The sequence below is a fragment of the Balearica regulorum genome, chromosome 1 (assembly GCF_011004875.1).
Source record: "Balearica regulorum gibbericeps isolate bBalReg1 chromosome 1, bBalReg1.pri, whole genome shotgun sequence".
Classification (NCBI taxonomy): domain Eukaryota; kingdom Metazoa; phylum Chordata; class Aves; order Gruiformes; family Gruidae; genus Balearica; species Balearica regulorum.
The window spans coordinates 200,922,179-200,940,029 of NC_046184.1; the positions used below are offsets into that span (position 1 = coordinate 200,922,179).

At 36.2% G+C, this 17,851-nt stretch overlaps 1 protein-coding gene across 1 annotated transcript in view; it reads right to left on the minus strand.

Annotated features, from left to right (window-relative positions):
• ATM (ATM serine/threonine kinase) overlaps nt 1–17,851 on the minus strand; it is a 75,889-nt gene that overhangs the window by 33,528 nt on the left and 24,510 nt on the right. Inside the window, exons 23-35 of the mRNA XM_075742270.1 lie at nt 16,831–16,951; nt 15,367–15,543; nt 14,434–14,603; nt 13,880–14,126; nt 13,242–13,357; nt 11,746–11,872; nt 10,356–10,555; nt 8,367–8,541; nt 6,243–6,407; nt 5,845–5,977; nt 4,316–4,411; nt 1,057–1,228; nt 493–634 (exon numbers count right to left, since the gene is read on the minus strand). Of these exons, the coding sequence (XP_075598385.1) occupies nt 493–634; nt 1,057–1,228; nt 4,316–4,411; nt 5,845–5,977; nt 6,243–6,407; nt 8,367–8,541; nt 10,356–10,555; nt 11,746–11,872; nt 13,242–13,357; nt 13,880–14,126; nt 14,434–14,603; nt 15,367–15,543; nt 16,831–16,951 (2,041 nt within the window). The remainder of the gene's footprint in view (nt 1–492; nt 635–1,056; nt 1,229–4,315; nt 4,412–5,844; nt 5,978–6,242; nt 6,408–8,366; nt 8,542–10,355; nt 10,556–11,745; nt 11,873–13,241; nt 13,358–13,879; nt 14,127–14,433; nt 14,604–15,366; nt 15,544–16,830; nt 16,952–17,851) is intronic.

Sequence of the window (17,851 nt, forward strand, 5' to 3'; positions counted from 1 at the left end):
TCCAAGGAAATCTGAAAGTATTAAAAATAAAATTTTACTGATAGTATCAGTAAGGCCACATTAGACATCACGTTTAGGTTAGAAATCAAAAGTTTGAAAAATGAGGAAATATCTCATTTATGGATAACTATGCACCTTTTTTTCAGATCTATTTTCCACTACGTTTTTGCATCAATTGATATTGGAATCCTGAGAAAGAATGTATTAGAACACCAAAGAGGTAATCAAAAACTGTCTAATAACGAAAGCACATGGCTTTTGAATGTCAAATTGGTAACTTCCTATGTGAAGAAGATGCAAATGCTGAAACAGTAAGGAGAAACAGATATACAAAAGCAATCACATTTGCAATCAGACTGATGAAAATTCCAAATTTTGCATTCATCACAGTGTATCTCAAAAATATTTTCAAATTTACTTTTTAAAAAATATATATTCTTATGTTTTCTCTACCCCAAATGCCATATAAATAAGGCATATCAGAAGAAGTACCTTTTTCCTAGACATTCTGAAAGGCTGTAGATAGATTAACATGGGATCAGCTTTATTTTTATAAACTTCCCAAAATTCACTGCCAGACTTGGTGGCTAATATGTTTTTTAAACAGGAAACAGCAGCAGCTCTAACATCAATACTGAAAGAATAACATACAGAACATCATTATTATTAATTTCATTCAGATATTTTCTTTTCAAAATCACCTTTATAAACATACAAGACAAATAATCCCACAATCTAACAATGTGCACATCAAATCAGAAAATTTTGGACTAGGATATGCCATTGCATATTTTGTTATAAAGCAAAGCCTCAGTATTTACTCCACAGCACTGCTATCCTCTGCAGCACAGAAGATACTCTCTGGTTCAAGTCCAACTAGAGAATTTCTAGGAAACATCTAAGATGGACTGGATAAGTAATCTGAGCCTTGAAAAAGCACATGGTTGGACATTAACAGGTGTTAATAACACTTTAAGAGTGTTACTCTGAGGTGATTTGAACAAAGTACAACTTAATGGCTCCTATTAAGCTTTGAACTAAAGTAAGTATACTCACCAATTATCCGTTAAAGCAGTATTTATTTGAGTTAACATTATGAAGACCCACTGAAGTTTTCTATCTTCAAATAAGTTCACTGCTTTAGAATTGAGTGCATTTTCAGCACGCTGAAGAGCTATGGTGGAGAAATCCATGGGACCTATTTCTCCCAAGCAACTTCCAACAGCCTCTGTAAATGCAGGTAATTTTATAGTCTTACGCACACTAAATCAAGGTCTCACCCTAAAAAGTTGCCATTAATATAAACTACTTTTAGAACTGAGATTATTATGGGGTCCAAAGCTGCAAACATTTGTAAATGTTTCACATAGGCACCAGTGATATGGCCAGGAGAAGTCTGAAGAGTATCAAGAAGTATTACACAGGGCAGCAGCAAGGGCAGGTAGCCTGGGAGGAATACAGAGAAACTGTCCGAACAGCCAGGGATCAGGTTAGGAAAGTCAAAGCCCTAACAGAATTAAATCTGGCCAGGGACATCAAGGGCAACAAGAAAAGCTTCTATAGGTACATCAGTGACAAAAGGAAGACTAGGCAAAATGTGGGCCCTCTCTGGAAGGAAAACGGGAGACCTGGTCAACCAGGATATGAAGAAGGCTGAGGTACTCAACGACTTCTTTGCCCCAGTCTTCACCAGCAAGAGCTTGAACCACACTGCCCAAATTGCAAAAAGCAAAGGCAGCAATTGGGAGAATGAAGAACCACCCACTATAGGAGAAGATCAGCTTCGAGAATATCTAAGGAACCTGAAGGTGCACAAGTCCGTGGGACTTGATGAGATGCATCCGCAGGTCCTGAGGGACCGGTGGATGAAGTAGCTAAGCCACTCTCCATCATATTTGAAAAGTCCTGGCAGTTCAGTGAAGGTCCCACTGACTGGAAAAGGGAAATATAGTCCCCATTTTTAGGAAGGGAAAAGGGAAGACCCGGGAAACTACAAGCCAGTCAGTCTCACCTCTGAACCCGGCAGCATCATGGAGTAGATCCTCCTGGAAACTATGCTAAGGCACATGGAAAATCGGGAGGTGATTGGTGACAGCCAGCATGGCAAATTGTGGCTAACAAATTTGGTGACCTTCTACAATGGGATTACAGCGTTGGCGGATAAGAGAAGATGAACTAACGTCATCTACCTGGCTTTATGTGAAGCATTTGACACTGTTCTGCACGACATCCTTGCCTCTAAATTGGAGAGACATGGATTTGATGGATGGACCACTCAGTGGATAAGGAATTCAGCAGAGACAAATAAAAAGAAATGGGGTCCCCAGTACAAGAAGGACATGGAGCTGCTGGAATGAGTCCAGAGGAGGGCCATGAAGTTGATCAGAGGGCTGGAGCACCTCTCCTATGAGGACAGGCTGAGAGAGTTACGATTGTTCAGCCTGGAGAAGAGAAGGCTCTGAGGAGATCTAATTGTGGCCTTCCAGTACCTAAAGGGGGCCTACAGGAAAGATGGTGAGGGACTGTTTATGAGGGAGTGTAGTGACAGGAGAAGGGGTAATGGGTTTAAGCTGAAGGAGGGTCGATTTAGATTAGATGTTAGAAAGAAATTCTTGACTGTTAGAGTGGTGAGGTACTGGAACAGGTTGCCCAGAGAAGTTGTGGAGACCCTATCCCTGGGAAGTGTTTAAGGCCAGGCTGGATGGGGCTTTGGGCAATGTGGTCTAGTGGAGGGTGTCCCTGCCCGCAGCAGGGGGGTTGGAATTAGATGATAGAATCATAGAACGGTTTGGGTTGGAAGGGACCTCAAAGATCATCTAGTTCCAACCGCCCTGCCCCCTTCTTGTACTGAGGCCCCCAAAGCTAGACACAGTACTCCAGGTGGGGTCTCACAAGAGCGGAGTGGAGGGGCAGAATCACCTCCCTCAACCTGCTGCTCACACTTCTTTTGATGTAGCCCAGGACACGATTGGCTTTCTGGGCGCAAGCGCACATTGCCGGCTCATGTTGATCTTCAAGGTCCCTTCCAATCCAAACCATTCTATCATTCTATGATAAAATCACTTGAGGAGCTTTATGATTAAAATTACATGTATACAAATTTTGCAGCTTAAGACTTATAAATAATACATTTATGCTTTTAAATTCAATTTTCTAGGAGTGCCTATGACTCTGGATTTTGCAGTTTAAATCTGACATGGATTTTATTTTTGCTTCTGTCAGAAACAGGTAAGTGCAAAAGACCAGAATCACAGCCACTAAGAAACACTCATTTTCATTCCCTAAAGGAATGACAAGTACAAACAGTAGAGTATAAACTCAGTAAGAATTATTACCTACATTTTACATAAAATGAGGTATCAATGTGTTCTGTGTTTGCTTTCCAAAGAAAATATTTTATAAAAACACTTGACTACATACAAAAAAACTCCAAACTAAATTGACCTTGGAAATACCTTTTTAAAATGGATGTTAACATTCATCATAAAAGAACCAAAATCTATTTCCCTTCATACTTGCCATGTGTCTTGAAAATGTTTCCATTTTCTACAACATTGTTTTAACCACCAGAGCAAATAAATAACAGACTGATGATATACAGGTTGTGTTTTCAACTGTATTTAACAAATTATCTAAGAAAACACAATGCAGAAAAGGCTGAAACTAACAGCTTACAGAGGTGCTTAAAAATGTTGTATCATACTGAAGTCAATGTGAGCTTCAAGTGCTCAGCATTTGTAATTATCAGTTATTACGTTTTTAGGTAAAAAAATGCATTAAGGCAAATGTTCTCATTATTTGTGTTGCTGTCTAGTTTAGATACCTAATTTCAGTAAACATCACCTTCATGGAGGTACTCCCCACTTGGGGAAGAGGGGATTTGTATTTTAGCTTTGGTGCTTTGGATCAAACGTTAATCACGTGCTCAATGTAAATGGTGAGAATAATTTTAATAATACAGAAAAGGCTTTAAGATGGAGAACAACTATTTTAATTTCCACTGAGATATGCCTTTCCAATTTTCATATTTCTCTTCAATTTTCTTACTATTTTTCAACCTAATAAAGTGACCCATATAACAGCAGATGACTCTATTGATTATAGAAGAAACCAGGGTCTAAACTGATGACAAGTTCTTAGTGAAAGCTGTAAAATACAGTGACTGAAAAGAAGACATATCACCCATTTTAACATTCATGCTACCACTGGCAGCAAATGCAAAACAGCAGTGGGAAGTAACATTGAAAACGGCCACAGTTTCAACCTGGGTTTTGCAATGACAGCCCTAGGATGCCTGGGGGACTAATTAACTTACCCAGCACTGCTTTTCCGCCTGTATGGTTAACTGCCATCTTGGACAGCTGCAGTAAGCTCACCACCAATTTCACTACTACAGAATCTTCCGGCTTTTCTATCATTCAGAAAGAAAAATAAATCCCAAAAATGTCATTGTGTATTTGTAATGTGAACATATTAGAAGAAAACACTTTAGCATCTTTTACCTACAAATGTCAACGTGCATTATTAACGTTGAAGCAAGTTGGTGTTAAACAGTACTTTAAAAAAAATTATTCATTTTTCTTATTCATCCTGTCTTGAAAAAATTTCTATGCATTTGACTATGCCAAAGAATCCACATCTGGAGTACTGTGTCCAGTTCTGGGCTCCCCAGTTCAGGAAAGACAGGGAACTACTGCAGAGAGTCCAGTGGAGGGCTACAAAGATGATGAGGGGACTGGAGCATCTCTCTCATGAGGAAAGGTTGAGAGAGCTGGGTCTGTTTAGTCTGGAGAAGAGAACACTCAGAGAGGATCTGATCAACGCTTATAAATATCTAAAGAGTGGATGTCAAGAGGGTGAGGCCAGACTCTTCTCAGTGGTGCCCAGTGACAGGACAAGGGGCAATGGGCACAAACTGGAACACAGGAAATTCCATCTCAATATGAGGAAAAACTCCTTCACTGTGAGGGTGACCGAGCACTGCGACAGGCTGCCCAGAGAGGTTGTGGAGTCTCCTTCTCTGGAGATATTCAAAACCCGCCTGGCCGTGATCCTGTGCAACCTGCTCTAGGTGATCCTGCTTTAGCAGGGGGGTTGGACTAGATGATCTCCAGAGGTCCCTTCCGACCCCTACCAATCTGTGAATCCTCAAAACTAGAATACACAAATGCTATTATTTTCAGTGTTTTGATGTAGAAATGATACTGAAATACATGAACTATTAGCATAAGTTAGTGTAAGAATGTTATATGAAACAATGAAGTCATACTATGTGACTCCACTGACAGCACCTAAACTAATACCATCATTCTGTTCTAAATACAAATCCAAGAAATATCCCAAAATAAGGCTTTCTGCCAGGAATTTCCAGAATTTTACTAGCTTTCAGTTGTGTAATTAACTTTGCCAAATTATAAACTCTTGAGATGGGTATTTCCTTACATAAATAAAAGCTAGCTTCATTACATTCAACAGAGTAGGGAAATTCATATACAAGAAAAGTCATTAAGCAGCCATAAAGCAATATACTCATATTATGATTGTGAATGACCAGGATGACGTATAAGTGCTTCATGCCAAAAGCTGGAAGGGCATTTTATCCTCTCTGCCATATAACACCTCATATAATATTTATAATACACTCTGCTAAAGATACTTCAGATTTTGCATGAATAATAAATGCCATTCTACTCTGCATGTGAAATTATAATAAGGTTACATTGTTAAACACACACAACCCAAGACACTAAATAAAACATTCAATGCCAAATTAGAATTGAGTTACATCACTACCATCTAAAACCAGATACAAAAGAAATAGAACACATAATCTGACGTCGGTACCCTGGAAATTTTTCAGGAGATCCTTCATCTGATCTTTATATTGTTCCAATTGTTTGCGTAAATCATACAGTCCTTCAAGTCGTGTTAAGGGCAGTGAATCACAAACACCAACTGAGAGAAAGTGATTAATTTCCTGCAAAACAACATTTTGTATTAAGCACATATAGAATACAAATAAAGGCTTCAATTAAAGCAGTCCACAATGTGGATATTAATAGATGCAAAATAAGAATGGAGACCTACAAATATCTTAGTGTCTGAAAGTGACAATAAAAAGAATCCACGTGTCTAATTTAAATCTCTCTCAACTATACCGGTAGCTAGAAAATTGTTTTTCTTTTGAAAGTTTGCATTACAAAAAAAACTACGCCATGAGATGTATTTTAAAATGTAATTACCTCCAAAAGAGAGTATGGTCCTTTTTTGTATTTTATTTTCTGTTGAGTTTCTCGCAAATCTTTAAAAGCAGGATATTCAGGAAAAGGATCTAAACATTTGATTGCTTGGTACAGATTTTCATGATCCTTATTATCTATCACCAGATACTTCAACAAGCCTAGGACCTGAACATAAAAAGTAAATGAAAACCAAAAAAGACAGAGAAACATTTTTGAGTCATTTCTTATTCAGGTATAAAGTTTATATCTCTGCAAGTTTCACTAAACTGAGAACTCTTGAAAAATGGTAAGATAATTTATTTACACTGTTAAAAACTGTAAAATGTTTAGAGGCTTGGGGAAATCACAGCTATATTCTAAAACGATGAGGTGTTTTTGCTACTCCCCCTCCCAAACAGACATCAAATCTTTAATTATCACAGGCTGCAGTTTTATCCTGTCTTTTGATGAAGCCGATTTCAAAGACTGGTCAATACAATCACCACAATATTGCCAATGATTTAGCAACACACTGCACCCAAACAGTCCTTCTGATGTTATTAGGAGTTTATTACTCTTACGAACTAAAGTGCTAGTAATTTGAAATCTGGACAAATGCCTAAATGTCATAATTTACTGCCCAAATCACTGAACTTTCGCAGAATTTTTTTATAACATATCTACAACTTGAATAAATGCTTGCTAAAGGAGTACCACACTTTTTTTGCAAAAACACTGCTTTTATGCTTTACTTACAAATCAGTGCAATTAGATATTCAATCCAGGCAGCTTTGAGGAGTCTACAATCTAAATTATGAGGATTTTATTAGGAGATTTGTATTTACCTGAAAATTATTAACTAGCCTCCACTCAGTGCCAGAAGAGAAATAAAGAGAAGAAACTGGAAAGTGATTGCTAGAGGAAGGACTTCCCTGCATGATATGAGAAGGTTTCATATTTGATAACAGTTCCAATTTAGAGAAATTTCTGCCCTCCCCACTTTGTTTCTGCCCAGGGATGCCCTGACGTTGCCTTTGCAGTTGCGCATGTACAACTGTTTGCATAGACATATCATAAATCTGATCATGATCATTAAGCTGGGAAAAAGATTGCCAGGTTACTTTCAGCTGGATCAGCACAGCCCTCCAGCTGAACTGGAAGTACAAGGAGGACAATGTAGGGCTACACTGCAACCACAAAGGTGCAGATGGTACCATGGGATCAGATTAAGCCAGAAGGCAATCAAAAGGACTGAAGTGCAATAGGCATACTCTTCTCAACTTCAGCTATTAATTCTAAGTGTCTGAATCTAAGTATATTTCCACCCCAGCAGAACGAACATAGAAATCATCACAGGAAGGAAAACAAGGCTTGTCACACAACAGCAACTGCTTCATTTCCCTTTCAAGGCCTATGTGTTACATTTATTTTTAATGATAATTTGTTAAATAAATAGCTGAACTACTGAAATCTGTTCTTTGCACATATTTCCTCTTTGTCCTCTAGACAAAGACCTTCCCCCTCCAAAGGTCTTCATTGTATTTCCTGTGAAATCATCCACAGAGCTTTGTAGATAACTGCTTGGCTACTCAATGTGCTTGTACTGATGAGCTTGCCATCACCAGCGGTTTAGCAATGCCTGTGTTCTCTCTATCTTTTCCTTAGTGGTATCACTGATTTGGCGTTTCTACTCAAATAAGGTAACAATTTTTCTGAAACTTACCCTGAAGGTTTTAAACCTTGTTCAGATTTGTCTGAAAAAGGCGCACAGATTCAAAGCAGACATAAAAGACATTACAACAGCATTAAAGCTCTTTAAGAAATCTGATTTTTTTTATAGACTAAGTAAATAGAGAATTAGAAAGTGATACAGTAACCTCAGCAATTATGATACATCTCAATCACTGTTTAAAGCTGTTGGAATTAAATACGGAACACAATATTTGTCAAAATAGAAGTACCAAAGTAAAGACATTTTTATTAAAAAAAACTAAAGGCATAGTGTTGAAAATAATATTTTTTACATAAAAATCTACAAAGCATAGAAAAAAAGAATTAAAATTGAACATGAGTATGGATACAGCTTTCACAACAGTGAATGTGAACTAAAAGCTAACAGATAAGGAATAAGCAACTCAAAACTACCTGTTCCTGAATCTCAGGCTGGTCCATGGCAAGAGGTATCAGGGTTCCTACAATAACATGAAGGTGGCTCTCTAGAGCATCACTGCAACATGTAACTGCTGTGTGGCAAACATGATGAAGAAGATCACAACAGAGTGAAAAGCTGCGCATGGATACGTCTCTGATAATAACAGGTCTGTCACAGGAAACAAAAAAGTGAATTGAAGAAATACAAATTGTCATTGTCCTAAGTATTGACCTATTATACAACAGAGAATAATAGGGGAGAAGGGGAAATATAGATAAACTTTATAGGAGGAACGGATTCTAAACTTTAAAATTTACCAACTCAATTGGTTCTAAGGATTTAGCTCAGGAGACACAGAAGAACTCAAACACACAGAATCTGACTGATGGCTTTAAAAAACTGAAGTAAAAAATGTAAAGAAAAAATATTCTAAAAACACTAGTTTTTTAAAAAAACAAACAAATGACATTGGTTACAAAGGACAGCTGGAGATTATCTAGTCCAGCTTCCTGCCTCAGGGTCAGCTTCAAAGTCAGATGAGGTTCTCAGGGTTTTGTTGAGCTGAATTCTGACACATTCCTTGGATGGAGAATCAATAGCCTCTCTGAGCAACCTGCTCCAGTATTTGACTGTTCTCACTGTGAAAATCTTTTCCCTTATGTCCAACCAGAATTTGCCACATTGCAACTTGGTGGGTGCTACCTCTTGTCCTTTCACTGCATCCTTCTCGGAAAAATTTGGCTCTACCTTCTCTACAAGGTATCCTCCCTTCCAGAAACTGGAGAACAGAGATAAACTCTACTCATCTCCTTGGGGATCTTCCACTCAACCCATCCCAGTTTGTCATCACCTCTCATGTCCTGGCTGAAGCAGCCCCATACTGGACACAGTGGTCCTACTGCAGCTTCATAAGACTCAGAGAGAAATGATGCCTTCCCTCAAGTTGCTGACTACAGTCCTGCAAGCACAGTTCAGTACACAGTCAGCCTTCAGTGATGAAAAGCATGCTGTGACTCATCTAGCTTGTCCTCCAAGACTCCTGGGTCCTCTTCTGCAAAGCTACTTTCTAGCCAGTCTGCTCCCAAACCTACACTCACGCATGTGGTTATTCCATCCCAGGTGAAAGATTTAGGGGTTGTCTTTGTTCAACTCCACAATGTACCTGTTGTCCCGCTCCTCCAGCTAGATGAGGTCCCTCTGAATGGCAGCCCTACCCTCCAGTGCATCAACTGCCTTCGCCCCAGTTCAATGTTGATCACAATAAGAAGTCTCATAATAACAGCATTTACCATAAAATCCACACCTCTCTCCAATATTTAAGGGTATGAAATGCTTCCAACAAGCAAAGCAATCAACTTGCACTTAAACTCAATTACATTTAGGTGAATAACTGTCTTGGAAATCCAAAGGTAAACCTCAAGTAAGAAAATATCTCTAGTCCTTATGAAGGATAAGAATCTCTATTTAAATCTTAAGCCTGATGAAGTACCATTTTTCTCAATCTGAAGACAAGCTAAGGTAACATGTACCGATTCTCACTCATTTTGTTAGCTACTTATTGGTGAGAATGTAAATCTCAATACTCTTTATTAACTCAATAAGCATGTTTTATTTGACGTGTGCTTACTTTGCACTTAACTCCACAATTTCAATTTTTCTCCCATATCCATTAAATTCCCAAACACCCTTTCTGTCATCAAAATCTCCCAACACTTCTTACTTCTACAATTTGATACGACTATTATAAATACAAAATTCTGCAGTATAGCAAACATTCAAATACAAGGATAGGACGAAACATTCAGCATTCAGTTCTAAATTTAAATTCTGAAATTATCAAAGAAAGACAAATTATTTTTTTCTTTCACGAAATTTCAATGATTTCTACAAATGAATTAACACCTACTAGTGATACTGAAATGGAAGGTTACAAGAACAAGGGAGCACAGACAAGAAAAACAAGATATAATTACTGTATTTACCTGCTATTGATGTGGTGAATCAGGGTGTAAATTACATCTCGGAGGACAAAAGCCCATGCTCCTCCTAACCCATCTTTTATCTCTTTAAGTAACAGACTAACAAACAAGTGATAAATTATAAGAACTCTATGTTTCTTGTAAATGTTGTTTGTATCCGATGCATGCTTACAAAGAGATAGAAGGATTTTCTGGAATGAATCCTAAAAATGAATAAACTATGAGTAAAAAAATAATTCATAATGTCAATACAGATATACTTTACATCAAGAAAAAACTTAAAGTGATACAGATTTTTTTTTTAAAGGACATGGACAAAAAGGCTTTATTATTTCTACTGCTTTAAACAAACAAAAAACCTATATAGAAACCAATTCTCCAAGCACGACTATAAGCCCCATATCTCATAATTTTCTTTTTTTTTTTTTTCCTTGACATGAGAAAGGTTATGCACATTTTTCAGAAAACCAAATAGTTATGGCAATTTCCATCAACAGGAGAAACATCAACTAAACCCCATTAAAACACTGGCTATTGCTTCAATTTATATTCTTTCAAACATAATGTTCATACGTACAAAATGCATTATTTCATAGAATATATCAATACAGATTGTAACTGTTAAAACTGTAAACTTAAAAACCCAAGTAACTATCTTAAAGTATTAGGCAGGCTGCATTAAAGAATTTATTCCACTGGCTGGCAATATTAACTTTTAGACTCAAAAGATGTAGACAAACACAGTCCAGAAAAACTTTTTTCTTATTTTTAGATTGTTTATGGATGGGCAAAGTTGTTGACAACATATGCAATAAAAGAGCATAAACTTTGGAAAGATACATTTCTAAGGAATGATGTTACAAGAGAGTAATATGTTTATGATTTATTGCAAGGGCTGCATAATTTTACATGCCTTCGTATTTGCCTTTAACAACTGAAAATCAAATGTCTAGAAATATCACAGACTATAAAAGTTCATACTGTCAGTAAGGACAACAAACTAATATCTTAATTGTAGCTACTATTTAGATAAAATTGTCCAAACGTAATTATTTTAGAATGTTCTTCAGGAATATACCAAAGAAACAAATTGCATCTAAATTGTGTCTGGTACACACAGATTTCCCCAACGTTTAAAATAATCCTCTCTATTTATACATCATTTTACATGTATTATTTAATGCATGTAATAGTTCAAGCATGTAATTTTTGTAAGGTTACTGTGTCCCTGAACTTAGGACTTCTTCCATTTCAGAAGGCAAACAAAAGAACAGAAAGGTTTCTAAGGTTGTGTTTTTTCCTCATATATACATGACAAAAATGGCTAATTAAACTAAAATGTACCCATAAAAGAAATTTTATGTTCTACAGAAAATCATCATTACATACTTACAGGGCTTTTAGAAAGAACTGCTACAAGACTTTTTAATTTGCTTTTATGACAGTTGCTAATATAGTCCAAGGTTGCCTTAATCACATAAGACGGAAAATGAGGAGGATTAGGAGCAGGATCCAGTTCCCTAAATGAATAAAAAAGATTTTTTTTCTTCCCAAAATCAAACCCCATGTATTAAATAAAATAAGCCTCACTGAATAAACACGTTAACTCCTTTGCTTTCAGTAAGTAAGAAGCACTAAAAGCTTCCAGCAGAGTGACATAGATTTTATTTTTAGCTGTGTGTTGTCCTTCTATGGCAGCTTTTTAAGTTGTACTTTCATAACATTCTTTTATTATTTTTGAAAGATCATATTGCTAAAACCCCACACATTTGATTCATCTAAGGTACTTCGCAGGAAAATCTAATTGCAATTCCTGGATAAAGCTTCTGCATTTTGTAATTATGGGAACAATTTGGTTGAGAAAAAAAGTAATCATGAATCTCCCCATTATAAAAAAAGGGTAGTCAACTTTTCTGGGACCTCAAAAAGAAAAGAAATGTATCATGACAGTAACAAACCAGCAAAATCTAAGTTTCATCACTCTTATTCTTACCATTCCCTTCTTAGAAAGAAAAAACTTTGGTTACAAGCAGACACTACAGTCTGGTAATAAACTCACTGAAACAAATTTATTTTACAAAGTTCTGAAATCCTCAGCCATTTAACTTTTGGCAGATTTTCATAGAAATGTTTTGATTTCTTTCAACTTTATATTTCTACAATTAAAGTATTTTCTTCAATATCTTCAGAAAGTGTAATGTTTTTCCAAATAGTTTGTACCTAAACACAAAAATCTGGAAAATTGTTTTCAGATATAATTATGCTGTGATATTTTTATAATAATTTATAATAATAATAATAATAGTGATATTTTTAGGACAACAACAAAGACTGAAAAGCTCATAAAAATGAAAATATTTATGGCATTTGAATATTAATAATCTACTAATACTACTAATACTCTACTAATACTAGAATATTAATTAGGAATCCATTTATTTGGCATTTCTTAAGCAATGTCCTTACCAAAGGCAAGAGCTGCTACCACGAGAACTGTTAAAGAACACTTCTCAGTGACTTGTAAATATTTAAAGACCTTTAAACAATCACTTTAATTTATAGCTGTTAAAATCAGAACAATTTTTACAGAGAGGGCAGTCCATCCAAATCTAAACTGGCATTGCCACAGTCCATCTTACCAACATACAACGGCATTCTCTTGCCCACCCATTCATTCTTTCCATTAACTGAAGTGTTAGAGAGGTTCTCCTGACTGATCCTGGGGAGTCCCTAAGTGAGAAAGCATGCCTACGATACACCATTACAAACAGCAATAAAATTCTTTAATTCTCAACTTCAAGGTCACCTCTTCTTATGCCTGAAGGCCACGTTTTAATGCACAATGTTATACAAATACACTCAGCATTTAGAAAATCTACAAACACCTACCTTATATATTTACATAGATGAGTTCCTTCTTCTGCTGTGGTATCAGGTTCATGTAAGGTCATCAACAGTTCAACCACAATCTCTGGTAAGTTATTATGAGATAAACTATCAATTTGCTAGAAGGAGAAAAATAGTGTTTTAATAAGAAAAAATATTTTAGCTAAAATAATTTAACATGTCCTTCTGAGAAACCCCATTTTTTTCTGTCTGGATTCTCTCTTTGTTCAATTACCTATGACATACAATTCATTCAGAAATTAAGCCTGGTTAAGATCTGAATATAGTCTGCCCCTTGGGAAGACGGCTCCTCATGAAGTATTAACAACATATTTTAAGAGGAAAACATGACTTACTTAAACAGATATATGATAGGGAAACTTAGGGTTGTATAGTGAATGGCAAAAAAAAAAAAAATTACATTCTGAAAAAAATTATACTTCACATCAACTGTCTGCCTGAAAGTTTCTACTGAATAGCTACTTGAAAACCTTGGGATAAAAATGTGGCTAGTTTGGCTTTATTAAAATAATAATTTTGTATCTATAAACCTGAACTATTTACATTTTTACAGAATATATATGTTTCTTTCACGTCTGTTACATGCCACAGAACTCAAGTTATACATTTAAAACAGATACCTGTTTTCCTAAGCAGTTTTCATCCTGAAGCATGTCATAGACTTTAGAAGCTGTATCTCTCTGCTCTGCTACTTCACGTTTTCCATGGCTTTGATAAGCAAAATACGGGAGGATATTCACAACTATCTTTGGAAAACAGTCTGCAAGAACATGCCTCCAGTCTTTTTCAATCTTGTTGGCAAGTGATTTCACATCTTCAAACTGACTTCTAATCACCAGGTGTGGAACCAAAACTTTATAACAAGACCTACACGTAGTAAATACATTTCCAGAATTTCCTTGAATTGGATTTTTTAAAAAAATCTCAAGCATAATATACCAAATAATATTCCTGTACCGTATAACTAAACTTATAATTATTGTTTGGCTACCTCTATACAAAAGAGTATTACCAGCATAAATATAATATACAACATACTTGGAATACATTTTAAAAGCTCTCAGTGTGTTATCTTACAACAAAATCCTGATGCATCACTACATTTAGAAATTTGAAACCCTGTGTCATAATTGTAAATATATCTAAATAAACTGTTTTCGTACAGCAAACTTACCTGTAGAATTCCTCAAGGCTAGTATAGTTCAGAAGAACATAAGGAAAAGCAGACAGGCTATATCCACTGTCATTTATTTTCAGCCACTCCATCACCAAATAGTCTAAATGTGATGTCATGAAGTCTTCTATACTTTTATAGCCAAAAATGTCAGATACTTTTTGCAAAACCTGTGCATGAAATACGATTGCAGAAATAGCATGCTGAGTACATGATACTATGGAAAACTGACAGTACTACATCTCCATGTGCCCCCCCCCAGCCTTTTAATGCATATTTGTATAACTCAGCTCCTATTTAGTGTAAGCAATTTTCTTATTATTTGTATTGCTGTATCTCGAAAGAGTGCAATCAAGGAACTACAACTACCCCATATGAGGCGGTGTGCAAAGAAAGGACAGTCAGTACGCATTTTGTGGGGTAGAGACTGTACGTAAGAACAAGATGTAATGAATAGAAAGGATAAAAAGGAGAGAATGCACGCACTAAAAAAAATGACTGGCAGGAAAGGCTGCAGTATAAACAGCGATTACTTCAGTACACCCTTGTGAACTTCAAAATAAGAGTCCAGAAGACACATACCATCTTCCAATACTTTACATTTATTTTACATACTATCCACTTTACTTCCACTGGGTAGAAAGAGTTTTTAAAATGAGATCTGCAATCTTCAATGTATAAAAATCTATTTGTATTTCAGATCCGTGCTTTTAACATACAATATTTACCATTAAAATTACCTTTTATGATGTCATTATTTCTATGCAGGACAGTAAATATAATTACAAATTCACTCAGATATCGCAGTCCCACATTAGTCACACTTTAACAAAATTTAACAACTTTCAATACTGACAAAAGCATTTTGTACCATTCCTATTTTAACCTAACTTTAATTTATAACCTAAATATAAAATGGAATTTTATACTTGCCTTTTTCACAAGTTGAGGTTCTAATCCATTCTCTTTCACAGACTGGCAAATAGCAAACAAAGCCTGCTTTTCACAGACTGGACTGCAGCACAGAACCATGGTTATAAGCATCAGCAAAACTGCTTTTCCATTACACTGTTTGTCCAAAAGATCTTCAGGACTTGCATCACCCCTGACCTTCAGTAAGAAATTATGAAGAAATCATACATATATTCTGTTAAAAGCAATCTCCTAATTATTAAATGACCATAAATAATTTAAAATTAAGGACACTGAAATAAATACTGCTGAAAATCTTGCTTTGGTTGCTTAAAGATTACTTCCCCCAGCTGCCTGTGCCACTCCTCAACCAGCAGTTACTGCCTCCAGCATGCCAGCACACATGCCGATACCTCATACACTCCAGTTCATATTATGGTATCAGCAGTTTAAAGAAAGGCAACACACTTAGAGAAACAATGGAGGCACTGACATGACAAGTTTCCTTTTTGCTCCTCCCTGATGCATGTAGGAAAGAACTGCCTAGGTCTTCCTCTATTAAGGCATGGTGTTGACAAATGATTACTGAATAAAAGTAACAAGAAACTGCAATGAAAGGGCAGAAGCTAATAGACAACAGCAAGCTGAGGTGACAGAACAGGGAGCCAAGGCAACAGAGAAACAAGACAAGATGACAAAAAGCCAGAGGTGACAGTACAGACAGATGAAATGAGATGACAGAGAGATGAGGCCTCAGCAGTGAGCCCAAGCTACAGGGCAGCAGGCAAAGGGCACAGAGAGAAAACATGGCAGAGAGATAACATGCAGATAGATGATAGTGTGACAGAAAACAAATGGAAAATGTAGATCATGTAGATGATAGCATGGTAGCAAGGAAGGAGGAAGAGTGAAAGGTGCCAATAGAAAAATTAACAGTTAAAGAAATTCCACAGTAATATACACCACTGCATTTCCAGTCACTGCACTGAAGTAAAACTTTTCCTTCACTTGAAGTTTCTTCTGAATAGTTCAATTTTTTAAGCAAATTTTGGTTTTGTGAAAACCACTGCTCTAATACCACTGGAAATACGATTTTACTGAAATTTACAAATCTGGTTTTGTACTACATAAACACATAATTTGAATTTACGTTGCCATTCACTAATTATACATTGTCTAGAATACTGAGGCTCCATTTTCCTTTGATTCTTCAGTGTTACAGTATGAAACTCACAACAACAAATAGTATGATACAGAATAGCAGTCTGAAACCATACAGTGAAAAAGTTTATGAACTTCTAATGCAGGAAAAACTGTGAACGAGTGGACATGTAAGGAATTTCCTGACTACCACCTTGTTTACCACCTCGGATAATCAGAAATCCAGAAGAATGAATATTCTCAGAAAATGAAACATGATCATTTAAAAAGTCATCTTATTCATGAGACAAAAACTAGGCAAAACTAATGACTAGAGGTTGGTACCAGATTTCTCATTCCTTCCTGAACTCTGAGATATGCATTCTCAAAAGCCTTCTGCTGGAGCTTAAAGGGAAGAGGTTTTGACATTCCAGAAGAATCTCTCTGTTTCACATCTTGAAACAAACTTCAAAAAAAGAACAATAATTATTAGCATAACATTTAGTCTACAGAATTACTGCATATTGTCCGTATCAAATAATAATAAGATTCTGGTTTTCAGAGTATCATTATTTTCTTCTTAACTTTCTTGTACAGCAGTCTTTCCTTTCTTTCTCTCTCAAACATTATCAATAACATTAAGAATATCTGTTGGGTCGAAATGGCGGAGAATAGCCTGAAAACATATTAAAGTTTCCCAATCTCTGCCAATGCAGGAAGGCAAACTTCAGTTGTCCATCATAATGGAGTATTTCATGCCATGAAGTACTTTGGGAATGTATTTATTGAATAGATGTGTATGTAAAAAGGGTTTCTCAAAGAATTTATTCTTTGTAGATAAAGGCCTGGCCCACTTTGTAACAAAAACAGGACCACCACAGTGGATCAGACCAAACGGTACTCTGGCCATTTCTAAGTGACTATTAGCAGATACCTAAGATAGATCACCATATGCTTGCCTTGTATGCATAATAATTCCTTGATTATAACATTTGACCACAGGTGACCTAGCAGATCATAAGTGAGAAGTGGTGACCGTATTTAGTATCCTTCAATGATTTCCTCTTTTGTGAAATCTGTTGCTTTTTAAACTCCGGTAAACATCCAGACAGTTGAAGGTAGTAGGATAACACTCAGGATAACAATGTTTTACAAAGAAGGAAACCCTATTTTCTTAGAATCTTCAACCTATTAGCTTCACTTGATGTCCCCTAGTCTTTAAACTGGGAAAGACTGCCAATCTTCATTTTGTTCTGCTCCAGATTTTGTAGACTTATGTTATACCTCCTGCAATTAAACTTTTTGTGCTGAAGGGCTCCAGTTTATGCAACCAACAGTTGTGCATATAGTGCTTCATACTTTTGAA